The sequence below is a fragment of the Lissotriton vulgaris genome, chromosome 7 (genome assembly GCF_964263255.1).
Source record: "Lissotriton vulgaris chromosome 7, aLisVul1.2, whole genome shotgun sequence".
NCBI classification, from domain to species: Eukaryota; Metazoa; Chordata; class Amphibia; order Caudata; family Salamandridae; genus Lissotriton; species Lissotriton vulgaris.
The window spans coordinates 617,248,695-617,268,839 of NC_141695.1; the positions used below are offsets into that span (position 1 = coordinate 617,248,695).

The 20,145-nt window shown below is 43.5% G+C and overlaps 1 protein-coding gene across 1 annotated transcript in view; it reads right to left on the reverse strand.

Annotated features, from left to right (window-relative positions):
• NUP85 (nucleoporin 85) overlaps positions 1-20,145 on the reverse strand; it is a 354,818-nt gene that overhangs the window by 282,136 nt on the left and 52,537 nt on the right. The window contains exon 2 of the mRNA XM_086930776.1: positions 13,817-13,910. Within this exon, the coding sequence (XP_086786902.1) occupies positions 13,817-13,910 (94 nt within the window). The remainder of the gene's footprint in view (positions 1-13,816; positions 13,911-20,145) is intronic.

Consider the following 20,145-nt stretch of genomic DNA (forward strand, 5'->3'; position numbering starts at 1 on the left):
TGCCATGAAAAGATGTTAAATAAACTGGTTGATTGCCTTTATTTCTACCAGTAAGTAGTTGCGCTCACCCCCGGCTGGCCCACACAATAAATGAGCCCATAGAGTAGACATAGGTAATGCTCTTTAATCGTGCCATTTGTGCTTGTAAAGTATTGTAATCGTTCCTTAATATGTATTAAAGAAGACAGTGTAATTATGAGTGGCAATTTGAACAACTATGAATGACACCTTCTGGCTAGCAAAATGAAGACAAGAGAAACATACAAGTATCAGACATTGCACTTAGAGCACTGGAATTCTCCCTTTTCAATGCATTAGTGATTTTAGCTAATTTATTCCATAATTGTGCTTTAAATGCACTTTTTATATAATCTTTTTCAAAATGTTCACAGGGCAGGGGAACCTCCTATCAAAACCTTACTATGAGGAAGACGCCCTTACTGAAATTCATCTGACTTTTTGCAGTGCCATTTGAGGATGTGGGTGGAGCTAATAGAGGAAGTGAGTGGAGCCAGTGGGTGGAGCCAGAAAAAAGTAGGCGTGGACTCCGACAAAGATTTGAGCACCTGCACTTCATATTTTACAAATTAAGCACTGCTCCTATAGAGCAATTTTCCATCTTCTAAAATATGTCTCTCCGGCTCAACTACGACTGGAATTTGGGGACCAAAGACAAATGGTGGAAAGAAGGAGTGCTTATGTTAAAAGTTGGCATCTCTAAACTCCCACCTCTGGAGTGCCTTACTTCATCAAGAAAACTGCTCAGCCAGGGATTACTTGTTCGACTCCATTGATCTACTGGGCCTGTCGAACTCTGGGCCGTTCCAACAGATCATCTTGCCTTCAAAAAAGCAGAGAAAAAACATAGAAGACAAAGCAATTCTTACTAAAAAGGCACATGGCTGGATAGTGCTCAGTGACTACGCAAGGCCCAAACCCCAAGCCTACTTGAGTGCAGGAGTCAAAATAAGAATGAAGGAAAACTTCCTAAAGCTACGTTTGGGGGTAATTGCGATTAAACCCCATCTCCAACATGGGAAAGGAGAGGAGGTATTCCGACTTGTCGTTTATGTGGAAGCGGGAAGGAGGACATTATTCATGTAATTTGCAACTGTCCTAACTTAAAGGATATAAGATGCACTTTGTTACGTCCCTACTTCAGGTTTTACGGCATCCGGTCCTGCAGGCAGGCAAAGAAGCTCTGCTTCAACCCTCTTGACGTCCATCTTAACTGTCAGCTAACAAATTTCTTTGAGACAGTAACCAAGAGACTTAAAATCCTGTCACTATCTGAAATACCTTATAGATAAGAGTACAAGGGCCTCAGGAGGGAGCTCCCTAACAATGAAAAAAATGAATAATACTTTATTGCCCAAAGGTTTATGCTTCTCAAATGTAAAATTAACCTAATATCTTACTTTAGTTGCACTCGTACTTTCAATTATCAAGCCTTTAATTTGAACAATGGACTTGGTTAAGAGGTGTCATGCGGCTTGGAAATTAATGGTAGTTATTGTCTTTTCAGCACTACTTGAAATACAAGAATTTATGAGCACTGTCTTTTAAAACAGCCGATTGGACACACTGAGAATATTTTATTGATGATCTTATTTAATGTGGTCTTTAAATGTAATAATTTGTTTACAATGGGAATTTTCATTGTTATGTATTTGCAAAGATTGTAATTAATCTAGCAAAAATAAACATTATCTTATCTATTGGACAAAGTCTTTTTCCAGGAAATCAATGTATGAATCATAATGAGCCGTTTTAAACCTGCGATGCAGCATCTTATGTGCAATTCAGGTACAGAAAACTATGAAAACTATGAAAACAAAACAAAACTCAGCTTTTCAATGAGGAGAGAAACAACGCCCTGTCTCTTGAATCAAGGGGTTTCCCCTATCCCATTATGTACTCCACTTGAACAATAATACTTAAGTCCGAAACAACTTTCAGGAGGACTGAAGGGTGTGTTCTCATCACCACCTTAGGAGGTAAACAGGGTAGGACTCTACTTCAAAGAAGACTTGCAACTCGCTCACTTTTTGAGCAGTGGTGATGGCAACTAAGAAATGTACCCTTGTGCTTGGCTCAGAAAAGGAGAGCCATTGAATTTTGACAAATCCCAAGGTGGAAAAGGATGTCTAGTTGAAAGAAACACTTTAAAGTCCTTCCTGAAATTCTTGAACGTCTGGCATCTAAAAAAAATAGTTGATACAGAGTAAGCTGTAATGGCGGCTAGATGAACTTTTACTGAGGCAACTTTCAGCTTAACTTATGCCAATTGAAGTAAATAAATCAGAATCACATACTCCTGACAAGTGATCGGATTGTTCCCTTTATTCTGGCACCAAAAAAATAATAGTTTCCATTTCATGGCAGAACATAGTCTTCAGGAGGGACGTTTAGCTTCTTTCAATATTTCTGCACAAGCTGGTGAAAGATTTAAATGACTGTACTCTGATTTCAGAAGCCATGCAGCCAAAGGTGTTAAAGTTGTGTGTTTGAATTGTCTCTGAAGTCTGGTCAGCAGATCCAGCTTACACAGAAGCCTTCCGGATGGTTCCATGGACATTTGGAGGAGGTCCAGAAGCCACTGCCACTGCCAATTTTACACTATTATAATTTTCGTTGGAAATTGGTACAATATCAGATTTTTTTTTTGATTAACCAAAGCAAGGAAAAGCATAATAAAGTGGCCTCTATCAGCTGATCAAATGTGCATTCCCCAGAGAACCAGTTCTGGCTACCTGGACCTAAAGTTTCAGCATTTATTTTGTTTTTTACCATTACAAAAAGGTCTGTATAGAAAGTATTCCTTACTCAGAAGAAAATGTTTAAGACTCAGTCGTCAAGAATCCCTTTGTAAGTTTCCTCTTAATAGCAGCTGAGAAAGTCTGCTTATTAAGCCATATTCCTGGAATGGGTACCACTGACAGTCAGTTCCATGGCTACAGCCCGGTGCCAGATATGTGTGCTTCCACAGAAAGACGTCTCGGTCTGGTGCCTTCTTGTTCAAACTGAGTCCGAATGGTTATTTATCATTTTCAGAGATTGTAGAAGAGTTTTTCCAGCCAAGTGGGCCAGTCTGGGTTCCAGATAGGGTATATAGCATGAGGTTTCTCAGAGTGCCCACTTCACATGTACTGTCAAAAGCTGCAAATGAGCATTCCATTGCGATAGGAAGTAATCTGTCACTAGGATGCAAACGTCTTTCTAAAAAGACATTCCCTTTGTTAAGTTTGCCTTCTTGCTTCACAATGCTAGTGATGTTTTGCTGCAGAGGTTAATGATCAAATCGTCTTCCCAATTGTTCCGTTTCTCACACTATTGGTGATATAGGCATTCTTAAAGCGGTGTCATGTTCCACCTTGCAGTCGGGATATATATATATATATATATAGATATATATATATATATATATATATATATATATATATATATACACACACACATACATACATACATACACACACACACACACACAACTTAGGAGGAAGGCTATTTGTCTCAATGTTGGGTTGGGGGTTTTCTGCAGGATTTGGCATTTGTCATGGATGTATGACACACTATACTCTGAAGAAATCACATTGTTTGGTATACTGTATAGCAATGCCCCTAAATAACCAAAAACGTAGACAGTTTATCTGAAGAGTTGTTGCAAAGACCTGCTTCCCTTTTCCAGACTATAAACTTTTCTTTAGCCAATTGTAAAGGTAAATTAAAATGTCCTTCCGCCGTAGGTGTGCTACTTCTACTGCCATACATTTTTAAAATGTGCGTGGAGCAGATTGGAGCCAGAAGGTATATGGATAGTGGTTGTTTCCTACTACGAATCAGAGAAATGTTCTGATCTTTGGGGCTTTGCTACTGGGATGTAAAAATGTGGCTTTTGCAGATCTGTTGTACACATCCATTCCCTTTGCTACAGACGCAAACAGACGTGATGCAAGGCCAAAATTAGAATTGTTACCTTTTTGATTAATTGGTTCGAGAACTGTGGGTCTAAAACCTGCCTGTATTCTTCCTCTGGACCCTTTTCCATACCTGGAGTAGAACACGTGACTTTTTTGAGCCAGTAAAAATTGCTTAATTGCCTTTAAAAATAATAATAAAAAATAGGTCAATGTTTCTTACCTGAGGAAGTTTGCTCTGGAGGAACCAACGATGGAATTGATTTGTTACATAGAACGTATATATGAGCTACAATATTTAGCACATATTTCTCTCTTTTTTAATTGAAGTCCATTCTGCCAGATGAAAGATACCATCTCCCTTTTATAAGTGAGGGAAACAGAGGGGAGTATTAATCTTCACTGTCTATTACCAGACGAAAACGGTCCTGGGTTGCTAGTGTTACAGGTCAGGGAGGATCTGGACTGGACGTTTGGACTGGACTATTCCTATTGGAGCAAGGTGAAGACTGATTTCCATGTAGCTGGGTACAAACTGAGGAGGCATGGAGGCCAAAAGAACAGTAGTTTGGTATACAACCCACAGCGATTGCTAGAGGTTGGTCTTTTTGCAAGCATTTCTCCTATCCCCTTTTGTGAATTTGAGGTTACCAGACCAGTGCCTTCCTCTGGGAGGCTTTATAGATTATGAATTTTGTTTCAACGATTTCTTCCAATATGAGGATCTCTGAACTTGGGAATACTGTTGTTACTGCAGTTGTAAAGGCCAGTGAGGAGGCTGGATCCTGTTTTGGTAATACCTACTATTCTTTGCTCTGCATTACTGTTTGAAGCGCTTTTGAAGTCCTGTTAACAATATTTTGGCATGTCATCAATAAGGCATTTCATACCTTTTTTTCTCCCTTGTACCTCCCAATGAATGCTGTTGTGTTGCAATTTTTAAAAGTGCAAGGGTCGTTCCATGCACTTTCCTTCCAGCAGCATCCAGACGTCCTTTCCCCTCTCTTATGGAACTTTATTTTCCGGAGCTGAAGCAGGTCTCCTTTTCACCCAGGTTACTATAACTGAATACAGTTTAGTTTTCAGGAAGTCTGGATACTGTTCCAGCACCTTGAACTTTCCAGGCAGCACAGTGTGGTACTTTTTAAGTTGACATGTGAAAGGAACTTTTACTCTGCAATGTCAAGTAAACCTGGCACTAAAAGCAGCATGGAGTTCTAAGCTTTTAAAGTTTCTATAATAACAGAACTTCTTGGTTGTAGGTCCTCTGGAACAGTGGTCTTCAATGGTTTGGATGCCGAGACCACCCTGTCAAAATTCTCAGGCTTGAGGACTCCCTCCTGACAAAAATTCTAGAACTTGGTACTCCTCATCACCGACAACCACAAACGCCCCCAGTTCTCATGGCAAATCATTGTTACGGTAGGGAAATATTATACAGTGTATAGGAAATTAAAGTGAAGGTTTTGGTTCAGTGGATACTATTTGATTGACACTACTTTAATAAATTGAAGCACAGAGGGGTAATTTATTGTGTATAAATTGAGAATGATGTTGACAATGTTTCCTTCAGATCTCCTTGACCTGGATCTCCTTCTGTCGGGGTCCTTCTCAAGGAGCACCCTGTTTTCCAGATGAAGTATTCGAGGATGATTTCAGAGGTGAAACTTCAGATGTGGACAGAGATCCTATTCCAAGACCCTGGAAAAAAGAACTGTCTCTGAGCGGGAACTCCCAGTAAAGTAAACGGTGGGTAGGAGAAACACCTAAGACAGGATTGATTTTTTCACCTTTCAATAAAAGCCTATCAAGCTCTGCTTTTTTTCCTTCTCGTTTGTGGGTTTTCACATCTTTCTTGCATATGAGGCACTGCAAGGCAGGCTTCAAACTGCTCGTTAAGGTACATCTATGGATTTCCAATAAAAAGCTTAGCCCTGATAGCCCAGTTGTTGTTCATCATAAGGGCAGATGGACACCGACACTGTGTGATATTTCAATGGGCAATACATCTATGAAATGTGCTCCAGAGTCAGACACATAGCAGGGAATTATTAGAATGTTAATGATTACCAATGAAGATACTATAATGCAGAACCAGGGGATTAACGCCAAACATGGAGGTAAAAGTCAACTGCATATGGGACTACGGCAAATCCCTAACATCTGCCTGTCAAAAGTCTAATGTAGTTAGTCTGGGACACTGTTGATCTCTTAGAGGGTCCTAAAGGATACCTTGCACAGGATATCTGGGCAGTGAACCCTTATTTATGTAAAGCTGGTCCTTATAAGAATGGTCCTGGCTGCCTCTCTTGAGCCTAGGGGAAGTTTATAATAATGATGAGCTTCGGAAACAGTTATTACTAAAGAGTATTTGGCTGCAATGTGTTTTGAAAGTACAAATACATCTTTAATAGGTTTCTTGGTAAAACCTCAAAAAGCCCCTTTGAACTGGTATTCGAAACATATAAACTTTTGACGAATAATGGGTCTTTTCTACCTTTAATTACAACCCTTTTCTGCACGGCTTTAGAAAGCGTGTTGTGCAGACACCATTTTGAAGTTGCCTTTTTAGCCTATCCATTTTAGAACCAGTCAATAACAGTGCCAGCAAGAAGCATCATATGACTGAAAACCATCAAATATTTCATGAGGGAAAATGTGCATTCAACCTTTGCTTTTTCTTCAAGGAGGTGCCAAAAAAGGGCATACATTTATTATGCTCTCAATCATACTATCCTTCAATGGCCGTTTTATCTTATAATTTTTTTTATCTTTTTTTGTGTTTTGGTACCATCACTGCGATTTGTTCAGACCCCATAAAAAATGCCTGGAAGGACACAAAGAAACATCTTCATAACAGTGCAGCACTGTTTCCTAATGCCATATGCTAATTATCCGTGACCAGAGCAAATATGCCGGTTCTTGGAAACACCCACCTACCAATCAGAGACCAACTAAGTACTACAGTTGCTACTTTTAGAACACCCTCCGAGAGGAAAGGCACAAAAGGATGTAACCTATAAGTGACAGGAGACGAGGCATATTTTTCTGTGGGAAGCTGGAAGCATGTAAACCCGGAAAATATTGGGCAGTGTAGCATTAGACACGGTATTATTGTATATAGCTTAGGAAGGACTTTTAGAGGTGGTATTCTCGTTGTGTTTATGGGGTCAGGGCTGCCCGGTGAACATGTGGTTTATGAATTCCCTATAGCAACTCTCCTCATTTCTTTTTTTTGTTTGTAACAATTGTAAAGGGGTGTGCGAAAAGGACTTATGGACTATTTATTTAAAACATAAAATTATACACTGGCAAGCATCAACCTGTTTTTTGGAGTTACCTCACAGCAAATCCAATCATGCTCTCAATGTCTATTATCAGATTTCACCAATTTCTCCACATAAATTTAGACAACCATGAATTTGCTTCAATACATGTATCCATTAATAAATGTAGGAAAACTGAAAATAGATATTTGATTAGCTTGCTTTGCTCTCTGTAGGCCCTCGGGCAAACAGTTGTATAGTTTAGAAGTTTGGAAAGTGTAAGACAACAAGCATATGCCACGTCATGTAACCTAGCCCTCGTTTGAACCAGTCCCAGTTCTGAGCAAGTGACAGTGTGAGTAGGTATGGTGATTAAGAGCTACATAAATTATAGAAAAACGCAATTTTGCTGACTGCATGCTTTGATCCTAATAAGGACTGAATGGAACAAATGATCCCACCAGGTAAACTTAACTACGGTCTCAACCCTAGTGATAGAGAGTATTAGCATACTGGTTGAAGTATAATGAAGCATATACAGTTGTGCACCAAGTCAATTTCCTGTGCTCCTACTATAACAATGCTAACAAAACAGTAATACTGTCATGATTAAAATGTTACAGAAAGTCAATAAATAACATGATGTGTAGATCACAGGGCTACAACAAAAATGTACTTCTGAATTACGTACATTTTCATATAGTTAAATGTAGAAAATACTAGTCGTACTTTTTTTGCACCAAGGAATACAAATAACTATGAATGCATCCTCTGATAGAAAATATAGTCAAATACCGAAGGAAAGTTAAGAAAATATATACCATAAAAACAAGTACCTTACCTAAGATATGAACAACCTTGGTGAAAAACAAACCCACCCTTAACGTCTATATATGCAGAAATTATAATTTGTGCATGGTCTGTGTTTTGGTGCTGGCTATTAATAGCAATATGGCAATTCATTACTAACACACATGGTTGCAATTTATGTTTCACTGTCATGTTGGGTTTTTATGATGTACTTCAACATTAGAAACAATATAAACATTACAAAATAAAACAAATCTGGATTTTAGAAGTCTATTGCTTGAAACTTATAACACAAAGCTTGGTGAAACAAGCCACCCTCTGTTAATGTTGCATTTAAAACCGCTTCTACGGCTTGATATTGCTAGATGTGAACGGGGAGCACTACTGGGTAAGTTTCATGCTACATTTACGAGTTCAAAGTTAAGGTACATTTTTTTAGGTTATCCCTCAAAGTAATGTTTTATACCTTTTAGGTTATTGGGTTTGTAGGTTTCCTTTTGGGTTGGTCTATACATTGCTTTCTAATTATGTATATCTCATTCACTTTTTAAGCAGGTCTACTAACATCCTGCTAGTGATCTGCAGCACCATTAATTACTTGTAAAGCAACCCTGGGCGGATACTACTGAATGGCAGTGTAAGAGGGGGTTTAACAAATGTATACGTGGACAATGGTGAGGATTTGTTTGTGAGAAAGGAAATGTGTACCTCTCAAACTTCTCACCAACCAGGGTGTGGAATAAGGGTGCCAATTAGCCTTCTCAGGTTTCTGCCTCTATGGCAGAGCAGGAGTCATCACTGCAGAAGGTACGCTCATTGCCACGAACGTTAGGGACAATCATATAGGAATTATAAGCCACTTTCAGCTTCACCATACTGCAGTGAAGCTGCATTGACTGTTAGAAGGCAGTATCAATTTAAATTCCCAAAATAAACATACTGTAAATACCATTAAAATCACAAAAAACTCTTTTTGGGAAGAAGAAATTCGGATAAAGTAGTTTAAGGGGGTCGTGGCATACCTACCTTGGAAAAATAGGATTATATAGGGGAAAGGCTATCAGCGCCTATATAAAGTAAAGCTCACTTATCCTAACTGAACACAAAAGTATTGATTTTATCTCATGCAATGGTTACCTTGTATAAGCACGACCCCAGTCTCTCAACCCATCTAATGTTACAAGGAATAGAAGAAAAACTCTGCTCCATACTAATATTTAGCTCAGTATTGTACCATTATAAACTTGATAACCTTAATAGCTTTCTTAGTCAATCTAACTTGCTTAAAGCAGTTTTCTACTGAATAAATCAATTTCTTAAGCCCACATTAGTATTGAAATATATATATACACACGCTAGGATGGCGTGCTTCAGCCACTTGTGACGGCGGGCTCACGACTGGGTTCGCCAGCCCCTCAATAGTGCACACACTCCTGGTTTAAATCCTTCCTTGATGAAAAAACCAGAGTCGGAGCCCCAATATTGTACGGTGCTTTCAGATTTAATCAGCAGAACAAAACACCCAACGCGTTTCGAGATCAGCCAATCTCTTGCTCACGGGTGGAGCTTGCCAGTACCATCATTCATTTAAAGTGACATACTTTGTTTTGAATTACACCACGTGATCATAGACACAGAGAAAACATTGAATTAATGTAGTGTCCCCAATAGCTCAAATAAACGTTTCCTGTAAACATTCATAATATATCATTATCCAGGAAAGGAAAATTACAGTGAAAGTCACATATCATTTGGCAACCGTATTTACAAGGCAACCAGTAACGTCAAGGTATATTGAGTGTTCAACAAAAGTTCATATTGGAGCCGTGTGAAATTACACAATTCCATCCTGCTCGGGCTAATTGTTCCCCGGCAGCAGTTGCTATATTTATGTTAAGGCACACAAACAGTGAGCATATATATAGTCCTTGGTTAACAATACCGCCCCAGTGGGCTTATGCCGAATATCTCGATTTTGCCATTACAGGGACTTCCCAAATTCAGCCCAAGTGGGCGAAATCATGATAATGTTCCAATTCCTGCAAAAAAAGAGAAGAGGACATTGCTGTATATAACCATTGTTTCTGTACAGATCTGTGTATCATTAAAAACATTTAAAATACCAGAATTCAGTTACCCAAGAAGGAGCAGCTATTTCAATACACCAAGTATGACTCATTTCAGTTCTGGAGGTGAAGTTGCTTGCTCTTCCCCCAAATTGTGTCCTACAGGCTGCATTGTGTTGTACATTATAATGTACTTAGATTCCAATTTTCTCAACTCCAACCACCTGTTACCTCTCCTCTCATTGCTCTCTACGCTGTCCAGGACACAGAATTTCATCAAGTTGGGATTCTTATTGTGTTCCTCGGCAAAATGCCTAGCAACAGGGTATTGTTCATTTACATTCCTGATGGCTCGCTGATGTTCCAAAATTCTCAACTTGGCCTGTTTAGTGGTGCACCCTATATAGAATTTATTGCACGGACATTCCAGTGCATAGATAACATATTTAGTAGTGCAGCTGAGATGTTTAGTGATCTTGTGTGCACAGCGTTCTTTAGACAGTTGTATTGTTTTGCAATTATTGCCGAATTTGCAAGCCTTGCACCTTCGACACGGATAAAATCCGTGTATTGTGTTTGTCCTGTGATTCTCTTTTAACAATGTGGTGCTCAATACATCCTTTAAGGATTTAGCCTTCTTGAAGGTTAAAGAGGGAATGTCATGAATGACTTCTTTTATATCTTTATCAAGTTTAAGTGTGTCCCAATATTTGCCTAAACATTTACGCAGTTTCCAAGATTGGCTATTGTATGTAGTGATGAAACATATTCTTTCATCTGTTTTGTGGTGTTTGGGGACTAACAGCCCATCTCTGTCCATGGTGTTGACCCTTGCTAAGGCCTGCTGGATCACCTTTTGATTGTAGCCCCTCTCTGAGAACCGTTCCACCATTATCTTACTTTCTCTGGAAAAGCTTTCAGCCGAGCTACAATTTCTTTTGGATCAGATCAACTCGCCTACTGGTATACTGCGTTTTAGGCTAGAGGGATGACAACTACCCGCATGAAGAAGGCTATTTCCTGCGGTAGATTTCCGAAATAAGGAACTTTTTAAAGACCCCTCAATGACCTCAAGTTTTATGTCCAAGAATTCCAACTGTTCTTTACTGATAACACTGGTAAACCTCAGGTTAAGGGAATTCTGGGTCAGGATGGATTCAAATTCATGTATCTGGTGGAGGGTGCCCTTCCAAATACAGAAAATGTCATCAATATATCTTTTCCAGAGGATGACGTGGGTACTGAAGTGGGAGATCTTATTCACCACCAGCTCCTCCCACCAGCCCAGATAAAGACATGCCAGGCTGGGGGCGAAGCAAGTACCCATCGCCACCCCCCTGGTTTGTTTAAACAATGGTTTGTCGAAGACGAAGAAATTATAATTTCGAACTGAAATGAGTTATACTTGGTGTATTGAAATAGCTGCTGCTTCTTGGGTAACTGAATTCTGGTATTTTAAAAGTTTTTAATGGTACACAGATCTGTACAGAAACAATGGTTATATACAGCAATGCCCTTTTCTCTTTTTTTGCAGGAATTGGAACCTTATCATGATTTCGCCCACTTGGGCTGAATTTGGGAAGCCACTGTAATGGCAAAATCGAGCTATTAGGCATAAGCCCACTGGGGCGGTATTGTTAACCAAGGACTATATATATGCTCACTGTTTGTGTGCCTTAACATAAATATAGCAACTGCTGCCGGGGAACAAATAGCCCGAGCAGGATGGCATTGTGTAATTTCACACGGCTCCAATATGAACTTTTGTTGAACACTAAATATACCTTGACGGTACTGGTTGCCTTGTAAATACGGTTGCCAAATGATATGTGACTTTCACTGTAATTTTCCTTTCCTGGATAATGATATATTATGAATGTTTACAGGAAACGTTTATTTGAGCTATTGGGGACACTGCATTAATTCAATGTTTTCTCTGTGTCTATGATCACGTGGTGTAATTCAAAACAAAGTATGTCACTTTAAATGAATGATGGTACTGGCAAGCTCCACCCGTGAGCAAGAGATCGGCTGATCTCGAAACGCGTTGGGTGTTTTGTTCTGCTTATTAAATCTGAAAGCACCGTACAATATTGGGGCTTCGACTCTGGTTTTTTCATCAAGGAAGGATTTAAACCAGGAGTGTGTGATATATATATATCTGCCACCAAGAAAGATTTTTAATAGGCAAGCGCAAATTATAGCATACTTGGGGCCAGATGTAGGCAATTCCGATTTACCTACTCTTAAATACCGAATCATACCAATTCGGTATTTAAGAGTAGGTAAATTGGGAGTAGGCAGATGTAGGTAATTTTTATTTTTTAATTACCGATTCTGTAAGATTCGGTATTTACCGAATCGGTAAATACCGAATCGGTATTTCCCATTGATTCCTATGTGCCTTGAAGCCCATAGGAATCAATGGTAAATACCAAATCGGTATTTACCGATTCGATAAATACCGAATCCTGGCAGGGGGAACGGGGTGTCACTTTGACACCCTGTAGCACCCCAATTGCAGGCTTGTGTGCCATGTGGCACACATACATGCCCTAAGGGCATGTCCGTGTGTCACATGGCATAGGTGTACATGCACAGATGTGCATGTACACTGGAATTCGGTAATTTACCAAGAATTCCTAAAGGCCTGTGGCACTGCAAACTGTGCCACCTACATATGGATTTACAGAATCGGTATATTTACAGATTCGGAAAAATACCGAAGCGGTAAATTTACAGAATCGGTAAATATACCGATTCTGTAAATTCAGAGCCACCTACATGTCAGAAGCCAAATAACGGTTGGTAACGGCCTAAATCGGCCGTTACCGACCGGTATTGGGCGACCTACATCGGGCCCTTGGTATCCAACGCTACCTATAATCTCCACTTAAAAGCGAGAATTGGGTTCATGTGCCTCAGATTTATGCAAGTAGAAGCAGCTGAATTCAGCTTCAGTGTGTGTACTGCTCAACATATTGCTGACACTGCTTTCTGAGCTTGTGGCAGAGAAGTTATGATAAACCTAAGATTGTGCACTAAAATGAAAGGGCCTCGAGCCTAAATTATTAAAATCTGATTTTATTAGAGGGAATTTTAACTCGACCATCAATAAGACGTTTTCTGCTTCAGTGGTAGTTATGTACATTCTGGAATATAATTGAAGTTGCAGTTCGCAAGCAAGCCAGAAAAGGGGAAATAAAGTGCCTGAGGCGCTCTGGTGCAAAATGAATTAATTATGGTCTTAATTTCAACTGAACTCTGAAGTACAGTATCAAATGGTCTACACAGCTGTCTGGAAGTAATGTTATTTTAGCATCTGTAAGAGTAAACAAGAATCTGATTGACGCTTAATAAATAATTTGTGCTTTTAGTAATGTATTTGTTTTAATTAACCACATCGCTGCGGCGGCTTTTCCCGCTGTGTGGGGCAAAATTCTAAGAGCCGTTTTTACATGACGAGCTCAGCTCGTCATCAGCACACGACTACCGTGGCTGATGACGAGCTGAGCTCGTCATCAGCAGCGAAGAGGTTAACTTAATATAACAGCAAGTCAGTCTTCCTGCTACGCAACAGTTAGGATTCAGAATGTGTTGTGTTTTTCCATTGCCCTAGTATCTTATTAGTTTAATATGTGCTTATATGATTTTTGCTTTTTGAAGATGTAGTTCTCTTGGCAGGTCTGGAGTGTGGCTTGAAAGAATTTCTAGATGCCAAATACAATTTAAGTTAAGTTTCTGCAAACAATCTCACCTTTTTTGGAAAACCATGTCTCACATAGCAGAAGCTCTCCAGGGCCCCAGTCAAAACCCAGACGCCGCCTCTTGGAGTTTACTCCAGGAATCAACTGCAGAAAAAGAGTGTGGTACATGGGTTAAGTAATCATACTTCCGGGGAAGGCAAAATTGTGTAATTTATTCAAATATGTAAAGTGGTTGTGGAGGGTACTTTTTTGGTGACAATAGCTCCTGGCAGGAGAATCTGTAGAGTGGGTCATTATGTCATATGGCACAATCGGAACCTGCATTCTGTCTGGGTTATGGTGGTGGTTATGAGTAAAGTGAGGGTGATTATGCTGGCCAATATGGGAGAGGAGGCGCAATTTACAAGGCTTAGAGACTGGTGACCAGGAACTGGTTTTGAGCCACTGTCTGGGAAGGAGTTGATTATGGGACAGTGTCAGGACACGAGTGCGATATTTCAACAGTATGGCGAGGGGGATAGTTAAGACAGCAAAGTCTTGAAGGACGATTTGTTATTAAACAGTGTTTGTGGATAGAGAGGAGTTAAATGTTCTGGTGAATGAATGGTTATGGGACCAGAGCCCAGAAAGTAGATGCGGCTCCATGGGTGGTGCCTGGGGAGGTAGGTTGGGGGAGTGGAAACCAAAAACATGGGCCCAACGTTTTTGCATATGGAAACTGATTACAGGAAATAGTGTCTGGCAAGGGGAAGGGCAGGAGGCAGTATCTGGAGAGTGGGTGTTTTGCTAGTGTTTGGCAACAGGACGTCAAGGAATACAGTGTATAATCCCAAGGAAGGGAAGGGGTGGAAGTCGAGAAACTAGGTCCAAAACCAGACTATGCACCGTTACTTTAATAATGTATACGTTTGAATTGGAATGAGAGTAGGGCAAGGGAAAGAAAAACATTCTAAAGAGCCATAGCAGACCCTCTGTACGCATTTCAATAAAAAGGCAGGCTGTCTGTTTTAGTGATAAGTTTTTGACGCATGAGAAACAGAGAAACAGCTCTTCTCTGAATAAGACATCTTCAACCTCACACTTTTTACCTCTAAATGGGGAGCAGATTGCCAACTAATCATAAACGTGTACGTAAATAGACTAAAAGTAATGACAAGCCAGCCTACTGTTTACACAGTGTTCGACATTGGTGACAATCGTCACCTACATATACCAAAAGAGACACCTATAGTCGCATTCAGGTGTTAGAAAACTTCATATGCAGTAAAGCCCTACCTCTCTCGAAACTGACTTAAGTGATGTTTATCATTAAGGGGGAGACATACCTTAAGGATTAGAACCCTCACTCACCCGAGGGTGACATGCTTAATCATATGGGTCCTCCTTACCAGTGTAGAAAACCTAGTCAACACTGGGAGCTGCTACTTCGGAGTTTAAGGAAGGAGCTCAGAGATATTTTGTTGGTAAGGGGACGGATACTAATCCCATATGCGAGATGATGAGTGTAGTGAGATTTGCAGCGCTGTGTGAAAAAAGAATAGAAGGTGAGTTAAAACTGCCTAGATAGAAATCACTGACATTTGTTTTATTAATGTGTTCTACCTGACAGGGTTAAAATGAGACAGCACAGTGGTATGGATATACAACCACTGTCACTTTGTGGTCAACATGTTTCAGCCTGTTGATCAAACCTTTGTATAAGTGGCTTTCTTCAGGACCAGATATAATCGTGCTATTGCTGCTGCAAAATGTGAAAATAATAAAGTTTATACAACACCGGTATTCCTGTTTATCCTTCTTTTGTCAGGTTATACCCAAGGTATCCTCAATTGTAGGATAGCCCTGCCTCACCTCTACCTGACAGGCTGCTCAGGAAGGAGGCCCCGCTCTGTCCGTCGGTACCTCGACTCGAAAGAGAGCTCGCCCTGGGAGTCAGTTTCGAGAGAGGTCTGGCTTCACTGCATATGAATTTTTCTAACACATGAATGAGACTATAGGTGTGTCTTTTGGTATATATAGTTATTAATGAGGGAACACAGACCTACTGGTCTATAAACTTTCCTCTTTGACCCCTGATCTGCGGTAGTGATATGACAATCGTCACCTTCCAACTGTTTTTCAATAAAGGTGGTTCCTGACAGAGCTGCTGTTTAGTGACATTCTTTGACTGACTGGTGCTGCGACTTCAGATGGCTACGCCAGACACTGAATGGCTGTAACAGTATCTATCCTTCCCAAATCGGAGGTGCCACACTGCCACTCTAAACAAAGAGAGGTTACCTTTTAAGTCTCTATAGCGGGAATAGTAGGTAGGATGTCATGCTCTAATATTGGCATAAGCTGGCACCACTCGAACAGGAAACAGGCAGATTTGACAGGATGCACCAGGAATGTATGGGACATTTCAATAATGCATATTACAAAGGGGAATGGTGCGTTGAGTGTCTTGAGTGTGAGGAGTATGAATGTATATAATCGTTGACCACGTTTCAGCCTTAAATGGAGTCCTAGAGCACAGATACTCACACTTTTTTTAAAGCAAAAACATCATGTGGAATACAGAGGTTCATGAAGCGCATTGCATTTTTTCCTCCTGTTTCTGTATTGTCCTTCTTTCCCTTTTTCAATGAAATATGACTGAGCCAAGTCTAGATTTATACCTAGTGTTACAACTCTTTAGCAAGCGAACAGCGTGGGAAAAAAAGTACTGCCCATCATCTCAGCCGGCTAAAGGAGTCTTGCTGAATGAGCATGCAGTGTGAATTTGGAGAAATTAGTGGTGTTACAAGGATGACCCAAGAAGGAACCCTTGTCTTGGACAAAATAGTGCACCTCAATGGGGTCATGGTTAATATGAATTCCATGGGGCGTGGCTTGGGCGCCGATGGCGATGGTCGCCTGAGAGCTCGGCTCCGGGACTAAGCCCGAGATTATCCTGAACATCGGAGGCTGAGGGGCACCCCAGACCCCGCATTCGGTTGAGCGAGACGACGACACCCTGCCGGGGGCCTTGGCGGAGTTTGGACGGGGGTTACTCCGAAGAAATGCCGAAGTTTGCGGAGTTGCGGAGTGCGACCCAACATGGCGCCCGGACTCCTTTGTCCCCTTGATCGAAACTACTGAGTTGAAGTGGTCTCGCGGGTGTCGACTGGCACCCGGCTTCACCATCCTCGGTTGTTTGAGACATTGGACATTGACAGGCTCGGACCTTCTGCAACGGGTTCATACTCGATTAGACGACCGGGCGGGTGCCCACGTACTAGAGGGCACCGAGTGCGGGTGCCCTCTGATCCAGGCGGTGGTCCGCATTGCGACTCCGCAACTAGCTACGATTTCCTGGCCATTCCAACTACATGGGAGGCGCGACACTCTGGCGCCACAGATCAACCGAGGGAGTTGGTGGCCCTCACCCCGGAGCTATAGTGGGTGAACGGGCCTGCCTGACCCGGCGACGGTTGTCTCCGCCCCCTCATCGGTGCCCTCGGACGCCGTGGCGGTGGCGTGAGCCGAAGCGGCGGAGTCTCCACAGGCTCTGGAGAAGGAGATCGCCCATGCCCGACGTGAGAACGAACTCCCGGGAAGGTCGTGATCGACACCTGTACACGGAGACGCCTACTCCGGGACCCTCACGGAGAGCCCCTGGCAGCATGGGGAAGCCTAAAGGAGCCAAGGGATCCAACCAGACTACCTCGGACTCTGAAGCCCAGGACAAGGAAGAGCATGGAGACCCAAAAAGACCTGGTGGCGCACCACTGCAGCAACAGTTCGACCGTGTACTGGAGGCAATAGAGGCTACTCGGTCGGCCCTCCAACAGGACATTGCTCAGGTGGCGACGGGCCTGGGCCTCCTTAGGGCGGACCATGGTAAACTCTCGGACCGGGTCAAGGAGGTGGAGGGCACGGTGAAAACTTTAGAACCGGCGCAGAGAACCCTGGCTGCGACGATAAAGGATGCCTTATCCCGAATCGAGACCCTCGAACGGAGGGCGGAAGATGCGGAAGGCCGCAACAGGAGGAATAACATTCGAGTGGTGGGCCTGCCGGAAAAAGTCGAGGATGGCGATATGGTGCGATACTTGGAGTCCTGGCTCCGAGACACGGTGGTCCCGGAGGGTCTGTCCTCCTTCTACACTCTAGAACGGGCCCACAGAGTCCCAGCACGGCCCCCACAGCAGGGACGTACCCCAAGGCCGGTGGTGGCGCGGTTGCTACATTTTCGGGACAGAGACTTGATCCTAAATGCCGCCAGGCACAATGGCCCGTTCCAAGTTGCGAACAGTCAGGTGAACATCTTCCCTGACTACACCTACGAGACGCAGCGCAAGCGGTTCTCCTTCCTGGCGGTTAAGCGCGAACTCAGGAGTGAGGGCATCCAATATTCACTCCTATTTCCTGCAAAGCTCCGCGTCATTGTCGACGACAAAACCCAGTTCTTCGACACCCCGGAGGAGGTCTGTGACTGGCTCGAACTGTATCGGACAGGGAAAGATGGTTTTGGCGCCTCGACCCAACAGGAGGATGAGCCGGAACAAAGGAGGCGATCCAAGAGGGTCAGGAATCGCCGCGGCCGCACGGGAGGGCCCTCGACTGCGGAGACATCATCGGAGCGGAGGGGAGTGTTGGAAGTTCTGTCGGAGCTGTCGGGAGCAAGAGGTGAAGCCATCGAGGAGGAGGAAGAAAACCCGGGTGCTCAGGGGGCACCATCGGACTCGGAGGATTCAGTGGCAGACAGTACCCATACACCGGTGATCACACCGAAATCGGTGGAGGACCTTCTGGACGGACAAGGGTAACGGGGTATGCTGCCTTGTTTTGGGTCGGGGCCCGGCAGGGGGGAGGCGGTTGCCGTTCTTTATTGCTGACAACGAAGGAGAGAGGGTTGGGGGGCCTCTGCTCTTGCCCCGGAAGGTTGTGACACCGGGGGGGGCTTGCTATAGTCCTGGTAGCCTGGGCGACGAGGGCCCACTGCCTCCGCCCAGCCCGCACCTGGCCCATAAGGCCTTCCTACGGTGGCGACCGTAGGACTAGTGGGGGTTTTGGGGTTGATATACGTCGAGGTTTGGATGGGATCTAGATGGTGCAGTTTGGGTCCTGTTCTGGGGTGGTTGGGGGGGGCCTTGTTGGTTTTTGGGTGGTTTGGTTTTGGTTGGGGAAAATGGCCGCCATCAGCGCTGGGAGGATTGATGCTTTTTCTTTGTGGGGACCCGAACGGGGAGACTGTGCAAGAACACTCTGGGACAATGGCTGATGTTGCTAACTTGAAATGTGTTACTTGGAACGTGAGGGGGCTTCACACTATGTCCAGGCGTCACAAGGTCCATGCTTATTTAGTGCGTAGGGGAGTGCAAATGGCGCTGCTGCAGGAAACGCATCTGAACAAGGCGGAAGGGGCGGCGCTTCAGCGTAGGTGGCGAGGGCAGGTCTTTTCCACGGCGTACTCTGCTTATGCCAGGGGGGCACTAATATGGATTAGGGCAGGAGTCCCCTTCCAGGTCACGAGGACAGTGTTGGACCCAGAGGGGCGTTTCGTGGCCATCTCAGGCACTCTAGGAGGGAGGGACCTGAACGTTTGCTGTGTGTATGCTCCTAATGTAGACCAGACTGCCTTCCTTTCCAGGTTATCGGGCTCGCTGGCCCACTTTTTCGCCGGGCCCCTCCTGCTGGGGGGAGACTTTAACTCCGTAGTGGATGTGGACATAGACCGCTCGCATCCCCCGCTCCCCGATCCGGCGTACGGCTAAGGGTCGTCAAGATTGGCAGACCCGCTGGGGTTTAACGGACATTTGGAGGGCGCATCACCCCGCGTCTAGAGATTATTCATACTTCTCGAGCCTCCATGAGCTGCATGTCAGGCTAGATGGCTTTCTTGGTTCGCCCGAACTAGTTTCGGCAGCGGTCCGATCAGAGTACTTATCGCGGACCATCTCGGACCATAACCCCCTCCTGCTGGACATTCGCTGGTTCCCCGGGACGCCGGCAGTACCCACCTGGAAGATGCGCCCCGAGATCCTCGAGGACAGTGTCTTCAAGGCGGACCTAGGGGAGAGAATCACGGATTATTTTGCGTCCAACGGCGGTTCCGCGAGTACTAGGGCGTTCGAATGGGACGCTTTTAAGGTAGTGGTGAGGGGCTACTGTATCTCTAAGAAGGTGGGCATGAGGCGTGTTATCCTGACTGATTTAGACACAGCGGACCGGGCACTCCGTGAGCTTGAAGTTAGCCGCCCCGGACACCCGGAATTGCAAACACAAACGGTAGAGGCGAGGGAGAAGGTAGCGGTGGAGGTCGAACGGCTCCGCTGTTTTGATTATAAGGCCTATACGGTCCGGTCCATTGCGGAGGGAGACAGGTCGAGTGCGTTGCTGGCGTGGTTGGCCA